The 10,772-nt window shown below is 39.7% G+C and overlaps 1 protein-coding gene across 1 annotated transcript; it reads left to right on the top strand.

Annotated features, from left to right (window-relative positions):
- The first annotated feature begins 284 nt into the window (after positions 1-284).
- On the top strand, positions 285-9,006 carry thoc3 (THO complex 3). The gene is made up of 6 exons (XM_034884226.1): positions 285-545; positions 1,418-1,574; positions 3,671-3,875; positions 5,951-6,112; positions 7,133-7,233; positions 8,577-9,006. Exons 1-6 carry the CDS (start codon positions 366-368, stop codon positions 8,738-8,740), a joined length of 969 nt encoding a protein of 322 aa, XP_034740117.1. The 5' UTR covers positions 285-365; the 3' UTR covers positions 8,741-9,006.
- The last annotated feature ends 1,766 nt before the right edge of the window (positions 9,007-10,772 follow it).

Below are 10,772 nucleotides of genomic sequence, written 5' to 3'. Positions count from 1 at the left end.
CACCTCCCAGCTGCACGTCCCTCCACCTAGTCCTGGGTCTTCCCCGAGGCCACCTCCCAGCTGCACGTCCCCTCCACCTAGTCCTGGGTCTTCCCCGAGGCCTCCTCTCCTTGACTGTAGCCTAAATATTGAAATAATGGCGTGGTTTTTATTATGTGTAAGCAAATTAACAACGACAACTTTTTAAAAGTCTGGAATATTGGATTCTTCCATGAATACAATAATGGAAAGGTAAAGAAGCACATTTATTTGATTAAATTATCCAACAGGATTTAAATGTAAACGTGTGTTTACACTCCGAAGCAGAAGATGGCGCTAATGGTCATAAACGGACAGACGCGTAAGCATTACGTAGACGTACCAAGATGGCGTCGCAGTACTACCAGGAGATGCAGGAGAGCTTCAAAAATAACAACAAAAGTCGAGAATTCCCGGCTCACACAGCCAAAGTCCACTCGGTGGCGTGGAGCTGTGATGGCAGGAGGCTCGCCTCCGGGTCGTTTGACAAAACAGCCAGCGTTTTTCTCCTGGAAAAGGACCGTTTGGTGAGTCTTCGGCTAGCATGCTAGCATTAGCATCGTTTCAGAGAGTGGATGGGATGGACGCGCAGGGTTTCGCTCCCGGTTAATTTAGGAAACGCAAACAAATACAACAAATTCACACAGGCTATAATATTTTGAGTCACATATGTATGGAACATGTCGGCTTGTAATTATATCCACAGCCAATAACTATGGCCTTAATTACTGCTCAATTCTACGGTTTATGCCTTTTGTTACTTTAACATTTTCATTGCCGAAATGTCTAAAGAAGATAACGTTAATAGACAAATAGAAACAATCAGTATGTAGCTAACGCATAGTTTACAATAATACTATAATAAATATGTTCTTGTGAATACCTGCTTATTTATAATATAGTATACTATGTTTATATTTTCACGCAAGAGCACATAAGAGTAATAAACACGAGGTGTAACGTTATATATTGATTTATTTTCACACTTTGAACAACTAAAGAGTTTGCCGAACTAAAGAGTATATTTTAGGGATGCTGTCATACTTGTTTTTGTCCATGCTTCTTGATGAGGTATGCTAATAAACAAGTAGACCCTTAAATTACAGGTTTTCTGAATGATGTTCTGCATGAAAAACACATCACAAAGATGTTTACTCTTCACTTACCCTCGTTCTGAATTGACTTTTTTTACATTATTGTTTTTACATATTACAGTAAAACTACCACAGTGGAACTCATTTTTAAATGTATAAGTGCTAATATGAGATTTTATTTAGATGCAATAATGTTACCATTGATGAGAGAACTGTCAAAAACTCCTGATATCTCAGATTTACTACGTTGGTGTTTAAATAGCTTTTCTCGTGTGTTAAATGTTCTCTCTGTTGTCTCTCCCCAGGTGAAGGAGAACAACTACAGAGGTCATGGAGACAGTGTGGATCAGCTCTGCTGGCATCCAACCAACCCGGATCTGTTTGTCACAGCCTCCGGAGACAAGACCATTCGCATATGGGACGTCCGGACCACCAAATGTATCGCGACTGTCAATACAAAAGGTAGGACCTTATCACATGTGGTGCCTGGGGTTTTGATCCACGGGGGCTTTCAAAATGTACACACCAAGATATTTTAATAATTATGTAACAAATAAATAAATACATAGATATTGAAAATATAAAATGTCAATTAGATGATTTGATTTAATTAAAAAAAAAGCATTAGTTAGGAGTGAAATGAGAATTAAATCCAACATTTGACATGTTACCCAAAGTCTGTTTTCCTCTTTAAACACTGGATGAAGATGATTAGAGTGGAGCGTGATGTGATTTCTGATAACTACGTAGGCAGTCATCTAACAGGAATGTCATCAACAACGCTCTTTGCTAAGTACAAATCTCTACTTTCATAAATTTTGGGGCGTCTTACTCAATTTTATAGCATTTGGAGAACAAATTGAAGTGGTTTTTAAATAGTATTGAGTAAATGTTGACATATTCCAGTCTGTGATTATCATCAACATCCATTCCTTTAATTTTAGTCAAAATAATTCCCAATTTCTGCTTTTCTAACTCAAGCATTAGGTATGATTTCCTATAAATGATTTTTATTGACCATAAATTCCAAAAATAACTGTAAAACTAAAGTTAACAAGTTAGTGTTGGGTATTGTGAAACGTAAAAAAAGGTGGCAAACATTGAAAAAGGCATCAAAAGAGTTGAAAAAAAGGGACAAAAACGTAAGAAAAAGTTAAACATTGATTAAAAGCCTCAATAAAAAATGGTGATTTTCAATTTTGACAGGAAGACAACACAAGGGATATACCAAGAGATATGTATGTAACAAACAAATGTATAGAAATTGCAAATATAAAATGTAAATTAGACATGTATGGATTTGATTTAATTAACAAAAGGCATTAGTATGGAGTGAAATGAGAATTAAATCCAACATTTGACATGTTGCCCAAAGTCTGTTTTCTATCTGGTTAATAATCTTCATCCAGTTTTTAAAGAGCATAGAGTGGTGCGAGATGTCATCTAACAGGAATACTATGTGAGAACTTCTATGGAAGTTAGCATGGCTGCAGACTGTCAGCCAGAAGCTTAACAGCATGACTCAACGCGCCAGATCTTACACTGACACTTCCCGAATTACACCTCCTACGACCGACCGAACCGAAAAGACACTCTGCTTCCTCCCTGCTGCTCGGTTTTCCTCCGCCCAAATTAACAACAAAAGTAAACTTATCCATATGCTGCAAAACATGTTACCCATAAGTCATTTTGCTAATTTACCAAGTCTCAAAACCACGAGTTTAGGGCATGAAAGTTAAAACTAGAAGAAGAGTAAACATGAGGTGGGCGCTGAATTATTTTGAATTGCGATTTTCCTGCCAGATGTGGCGATTACAATATGATTTGAGTTTTAAAAAAACAAAAAAAAGATATCAAAAGTATAGTTCAATGAAATAAAACATGCCATGGATCTTAATAACACTAAAAAACATCAAAACAACTGTCTTTCTAATGCAAAAATGGATATGAACTGCCAGTAAGTGTTTTTTAAAATAAGCATGGAACATTAAGAGAGTCAAACATTGCACATTCATCACAAAAGCTAAAGATAAAATAATAATAATAATTAAAACATATCCAATAAGAAACATGAGATGTCTGATATGCCTCAGTTCAACAGCAGTATCTATGTACATGGTGCACTGTCTACCATCATGTTAAATAAGGCATAACAAATAAAAACGGCACCACAATCTGTGATAAGTGACAATATTCCAGCAATTATGTTGCTAAAAAATTTAAATACAATATTAAAAAGAATAAAACATGTTAAACGTTCAACTAATTATTCCCATTTTATGTATCGCGGCCTTCATGATTAGCTAATTGCATTCTTTTCAAATTTTAGATTTGAAAACCATTAGTTAATAGTTAAAAGTTAGTTAAAACCCTTTCCAAGTTCGATAAATATGAATACCCTCCCTGGTAAATCACAGTTATTGAAAGAGAGATTTGAATAGTTTTAACTTGTGTCCAGTTCCTGTTTGCCCGGCAACTCATTGGTGTGCACACTTCCACCACTACTCCTATGAGATTTTTAAATAGTCTCATATGTCTTTTTTTTTTTTTTTTTTTAGGAGAGAACATCAACATCTGCTGGAGTCCTGATGGTCAGACCATCGCTGTCGGGAACAAAGATGATGTGGTGACCTTCATCGACGCCAAGACCCACCGCTCCAGAGCAGAGGAGCAGTTCAAGTTCGAGGTGAACGAGATCTCCTGGAACAACGACAACGACATGTTCTTCCTCACCAACGGCAACGGCTGCATCAATGTTCTGAGGTAGGAAACCAGAACGCAGTGCAACGGGCAATTTAGCACCAGGCAGAATTAGCAAACATCTGGATTTGTATTTTTTTTTCAACTTCTAGAGTAGATCAAATAATACTTTATTCATCTCACAGTGGGGAAATTCCCTTGTTACAGCAGCAGCGGTTTTCTACTGTAAAAGCAAAACAAAACAAGTAAAACACACAAACAGCAGACTACAGACTGAATATGAAGTGGCATCAAATAAAGGTATTGGAAAGCATCAATGTTCTGAGGTAGGAAACCAAGACGGAGTGCAAAAGGGAATTTAGCACCAGGCAGAATTAGCAAACACCTAAATGTGTGTTTTTTTTCAAACTTCTAGTATATTCACAAAAAGCTGTCTGAACCTGCCGGCTTCAAAGTTGGCCCCTCTCCACTGAAAGTGGGATGTTAGATACTTTTTGGGGCATTTTGATTTTCCTCTTGTTTCTGCAGTCGGTGTAATAATGTAATTTATACCTCAGACCAATATAAAGTCTGATAGTGGAAGGCTCTACAAGAAACTGATGATCAAGTTGTGTATTTCTTTTGTTCTATGCTGATCCCCCAAATATTGTTTTTTCAGGCAACACACAGGATGTAGAGGCTCATTTGTTGGACAGTTTTTGGTAATAGTCATATGTGTATATGACACTATATGTATATGCACTTGTTCTGCATACTGATGTCCTCTGCCATGACGCAGATGGAGTTCATTCTTTAAAAAGTGCAAAACACCCCTGCCAACAGTGGACCGTGTGCTCCATAACAACTCAAGGCACACATGAAAATCCTACATCCACTAATGCAAAAAACAAATAACTTTTAGAATTAATTAAGAATTTTAGATCGTGTGTGTGTGTGTGTGTGTGTGTGTGTGTGTGTGTGTGTGTGTGTGTGTGTGTGTGTGTGTGTGTGTGTGTGTGTGTGTGTGTGTGTGTGTGTGTGTGTGTGTGTGTGTGTGTGTGTGTGTGTGTGTGTGTGTGTGTGTGTGTGTGTGTGTGTGTGTGTTAGGACAATAATCCTTATTTACGTAGGGGGAAAAAAAGCATATTGGTGCTTGGTAAGTTTATCATTGGTAACTTATTTCTGAAAATGTAGGTCACTGGTGCAATAAAAACAAGTTGATGTCAACAAAATGATATAGAAACCCGTCCAGTGTATTTTCTACATAGTTTTTATGGTGATGTAAAAACCAGACGGCAGAGAATGTGTGTGCCGTGCCCTATGACCTCTGCTGCTGTGTAAATCTGTTCGATATCACCACGAGCAGCAATATTCTGGTGAGGCAGACTTGCCAAATGTCTACCTTCTCCTCCTACCCTTAACTACGTTCACCGTGGGGTAGTTATGTTGTCTGGATTTCTTTTTCTGCCAATGTGGTGTCTACTCAAAACTAGTCTTGCTTTGCCAGTGTCTGTCTGGTCCACACAGCATTCCTGGGTGTGAGACCATTGTGCTCTGGTCTATTGGCATTTATCTTTAACCAATCACAATCGTCTTGGGGAGCACTAAACCCCAGATGGAGTCGAGGTGCCTCTGCAAAATAGCTTTATTAAGGAACTTGTTTTGGTTGAACGTGTTTTAGTCGTGCAACAGAAAACTCAGATTGGACAGATAGTCTAGCTAGTTGTCTGGATTTACCCTGCAGAGATCTGAGGACCAGGTGACCATAGTCCTCAGTAATCCACCGGTTAGTATTACTACACAAAGAAAGCAGAAGGTGACGGACATCATGGTGACAATCCAGAAAGTGGAACGTCGTGGACACAGACTAACTCAAAACCACTAAAGAAAAACCTTGTACCCTAAAATTAATCTTTATCCGACCAATCTCTACGCAACACCGCATTTCCCAAAGGAAAACCCACCCAGGTAAATGGAGCTTTTCTTTCAGGGTTCTTGGGTGATCAACGCTTTCTTGTATTCACCCGTTACTCACCTGAGTGGAAACAACCTTAAAACGCACCTGGTGTCAACATTTAGTTAGGTCCTTGAAACGTGTCCCAACGTCTCTTAGTCGTGTGGTCTCGGAGCTGAAATGACCAGTGTGTGTTTGTTTGCAGTTATCCGGAGCTGAAGCCAATCCAGTCCATCAACGCTCACCCGTCCAACTGCATCTGCATCAAGTTCGACCCCATGGGAAAGTACTTCGCCATAGGTAGTGCCGACGCCCTCGTCAGCCTGTGGAGCGTGGAGGAACTGGTGTGTGTCCGCTGTTTCTCCAGGTCAGTGTTTCATGCTTCACATTTAAATACATACCAGGGTTCAACGTTAAGGTTATTTATTTTTTCTCACGTGTCCGGTCGGGCAAGTGAAAAGATATCCTACTTACCCAATGTCAAATTTTTACTGCCAATGTCTTCAACAGCGCCAAGCACCAACTCAATTGGTGTCAAATCTCGCGAGCGCGATGTAAATGTAAATGTGCTGTATTTATATAGCGCTTTTCTAGTCTTGATGAAACATCACAAGCTAATTTGATCATTTCACACGTGCCGATATTACTCTTGGCGCACCAGTTCAACAATCGAGAGTTGTACAGGCAGCTGCAAGCGTGAAACAAAACATGGGGAGAGGCTAACACCTGGAACACACGGGGTGTTAAGTGTCACAGGGCGGCTATTTTTATTTCGGGGCCCATTGTTTCGGGGTCATTGTCAGCTGCAGCGATTGTTTCAGGGTCTCCTCTATTTCTTGTCGACTGGGGAAGAGAACGATAACATCATTTATGACATGAGGATGCCCAAATGGGCAAATAGCTTGTTATATTTGCTTGCCCGACGTGGCGTTTTAATTTCCCCGGGTCATCGAGCAACCCTTAATGTTGAACCCTGCATACTTTTTTACATTTGCATGTGATAATACATTTAAATAAAAATCTATTCGTTATTTTTGTTTTTACTTTCTTTGGGCATTGAGTGATAAATAGATGTACACATCACGGCATGAAAACGGCATGTCACTGTAGTGAATGTGACATATATAATGCACCATGTTGCTAAGGGTGGTTCCACACACCTTTTGATTAGACATGTAATTTAATTTACATTTAATTTATATTTTTTCCTTTGAAATAAACGGGCCACGCATTCGTGTGCTCAATGTGAGAAATTGTCTCCTGCATCTTGCTGCAATTTCCACACGACTTTATTTACTCATGACTTGACACTTTAAGGTTATCTCATCGCTGACTCTTTCCTGCTATTGAATAATGGGATTTCTTTTCATTGCTGCTGACGCTGCAGGCTGGACTGGCCTGTGAGGACACTCAGCTTCAGCCATGATGGAAAGATGTTGGCCTCGGCCTCCGAGGATCACTTCATAGACATCGCTGAGGTGGAAACGGGTCAGTACGACAGTTTGCCATATCAAAGAGGCCGTTTGTCTGCTGCATCTTTGTCACGATGTAGATGTTGGTTCTGAAAATAGAGTGAAACTGAACAAGCGGTAGTAAACAAGTTTTGGTTAATCAAACACCCACATTGCAACTTTTACAAAGTGTATGGTTATTCGCAACGGCTGATTGATTTTAGCAAACATTACTGGGGCAGAACATGAAGATTTGTGTCTTTGAGGATTTGAGTTTGTTGGAGCTTTAATCCACACTATCACTGCCAATTTGTACTATTTGGGGAACAATTGTTACTTTTTGAATGGGGAAACCCCCCTGGAGACTAGGGTTGGGTACTGACACCCGGTGCTAATACGGCACAGGTGCCTTAACGATCAAGTAATGTGGATTTTGGTCCCACTGACATGCCAGAGCTGCACTGTGATGCACCAAAAACGGTCGTTAGAGGCAACCGAAACATCGCTGCATGCGAATTTGGTTAACGTTAGTCTACCGTTAGCTAGCAGTTACGTTACCGGGACGTAACGGTCCGAAGCTGCTGCTGAAACACTGATGGTGCGTTCACTTGAAACTGCCTCATGGTGCATTCAAAGTTATTGTAAAATACCCTTTTTCCCATCTAGTGTTTTTTTTTTTTTTTTTGTCAATTTAGCAGCAATTTACTACGGAAATAAGTTCTTGTTATGAGTTATTTTAACCCTCATGTTGTCCTTGGGTCGACTTCGACCCGTTTTAATTTTTTTATCACAAAAAATGGGCGTTCAAAATAGGCGCTGAAAATGTCAACATTAGAAACTTCATAAAAGCTTTGGACAAAACATCAAAAAAAGCACCAGTAACACTGAAAAAGGGACAAAGATGTCGGTAAAAGCAATAACAATGTTTCATGGTTGATGGGAAAACAACACAAGGGTTAAATAAACCTTTTTACTTACGACCATATGGCCGTAGCAATAAACAAGCCGTTCATAAGTCTCGCCGACTGTCCTTTTTTTTTCTTCTTCTTTTTTAAATGTATACATATTTTTTAATCTTTTTAAAAGTATTGTTTTAGCTCTGGTATCTGAGAAACCCCAAACGCTACCCAACCCAGTTTATCCTGGGTTTGCTGAGTGTCTGTGCCAAACGGCAGCTCTGGTAAAGAAAAGTTCCCATCTGAAAGAGGCTTTAACAGGTCTTAAGTGTGTAGGGAATTTTATTTTTGCATCAAATGTGATGCTCAAAATCCTGTTTTAAGTGTGTGCAACAACATTTAAGAAACAGTATCCAAGCAGATCAAAGACTGTGTGTTAGCTGTTGTTCCTTTCCACGTTCTCATGTGTTTCATGTGTGTGTAGGAGAGAAGCTGTGGGAGGTTCAGTGCGATTCGCCGACCTTCACCGTTGCCTGGCACCCAAAGAGGCCGCTGCTGGCCTACGCTTGCGACGACAAGGACGGCAAATACGACAACAACCGGGAGGCGGGTACCGTCAAACTGTTTGGCCTTCCCAACGACTCCTGAAACGGATCAGCTGAGTTTGTTTTCCTCTAGTTTTCCCAAATCTTATGATCAGTCAGATTTTAGGAGTGGAAAAGTAGGCAAAGCCTCATGTCATACAGCTCCCACGGGTGCTGCAACTCTTAAAGCAACAGTAACCTTTGTCACCAGCAGATGGCGCCAACCTTCCTTTATAACACATGACTTCCTTCCGTTTTTATACACTCATAAAAACACATCTCCCAGTCCTGTAATATATTGTTTTTTCATGTAAAATATGCATTTTTTTTTATATTAAAATGAGTCTCTTTTTAAATACTTTGTCTTGAGCCCTGATTGCTGGATTAATGAGGAGAGTTTTAAGATGGTTAAGTTGGAAAGAGGCCGGTTTAGGTTCCTACCACTAACTGGAATTAATTCTGTTTACAATCTAAAGATAAATATAAGTCACATGTTCATGTGATTTGCTGTAAAAGTTGTGAAAATGATCCAACAGCAGTCAGGTTTATATATTTATGCCATCTGCTTAACACCGTGTTGCAGAAGGACGCTTAAAGGACCGAGGGTCTGAACAGGAAAACATTTAATTACTCAGGACCTTGAACTGTCGCTGCCTGCAGGGCTGGTGTGTGTATTGGATAATAAAAGGTGGAGATGGAAGTGAACGTATACACAAACCAAACACACAAAACCCCCACAGCCTATCACACAAACGTACACACCCAGAAAACACTCCCACGTCTGCCTCTGCACACGAGCCCAACAATAGATTTATTACTTTTATATGAGACTGATGTTGGACTCATAAAATATTCAGTTCCCCACCGATGTAATGGTTGGTTCCTCCCTTACTGCAGCTACAGAAATTAGCATCATTTCATCATAGCTCAATCAAGTAATACCTCTGTCACATCTTGTGTGATATGGGTTTCTCTTACTGATGAGCAAATGGAAGATATTGGAAGATGTGTTGCTGCCAGATTGAGTAGGTTTACTCCGGTCTTTCATATAGAAATACTGGACTCCACAGCTTTTATCCAACAACTGGAGTTTGTTGTTTCAAGATCTGTAATAGTATCAAATCATAACAGAAGTTTGAGACACTTTACAGATAGAAGAGGTCTAGACTACACTTTATAATTTACAAAGCCCCAACAATTCTAGTAATTCCCCAAAGAGCAAGCAACTCCCTTTTAGGAAGAAACCTCGGCCAGACCCAAGCTCTTGGCGGTTGGGGCTGGGATGAACAGTGGCAAGAAGAGTGACTACAAATGGGACGTAGTTCATGCCATTGCAGGGCGTTACAGGGTGTAGCGTGGCATAGCAGAGCATAAGTGGACGTAGCGGGATGCAGCAGGACCACGGCTGCAACCAAGATCTTGTTGCTATCCTAGTCCAAGAAAATGCATGCGACAGTATCTAAAAAGATAGCTAATAATGTATAATTTTGTTCATCTGTCTTTCTTTGTTTCATTCTCTTATTTCCTCCTGTGCTCTATTCTTTCAACTCAGAACAAGCTACTTAATATCATTACTAGCGTCTTTTAAAAGTTTTTAAAAAAACTAAAAGAACCATCAGCTGACAGTGGGAGCGTCTGGCGTGACGTGAGTCCACGTTTGAGGTGTTCAACTTGGGCAGGTGACAGGTGGTGGCTGACAAGTATGACAAGTATTGTGTTCTAGTTATTAATTTTCTCTCAGGTCTTAATTTTTCTTCATCCAACCAACACTAGTAATGGCGTGTTCAAAAAAATAATAAATAAAAATATTTGCATGGCACCATTGATTGCAGGATCGTATTTGGATAATTTGTGTTTACGTATGCGGTGCAGCATTTCCTCATATGATTTGTTTTTAAGTTTTATATATAGAGCACATTTAATCACAGACCCAAGCTGACCAAAGTGCTGTAAAGTGACATGTAAGAGTACAAAGTAGAAACCAAACCAGTCCAAAAGGGCGTCCCAACAACAAGCAGCAATAAGAAATAGAGTACAGAATTATAGACTAGACAGAATGAGGGACTTGGGTTGGATCTGGGATCATTTTGGAGCCC

Source organism: Etheostoma cragini, chromosome 10 (genome assembly GCF_013103735.1).
Source record: "Etheostoma cragini isolate CJK2018 chromosome 10, CSU_Ecrag_1.0, whole genome shotgun sequence".
Taxonomy (NCBI): domain Eukaryota; kingdom Metazoa; phylum Chordata; class Actinopteri; order Perciformes; family Percidae; genus Etheostoma; species Etheostoma cragini.
Note: the sequence above shows the minus strand (reverse complement) of the source record. Positions and strands in the feature narration are given on the sequence as shown.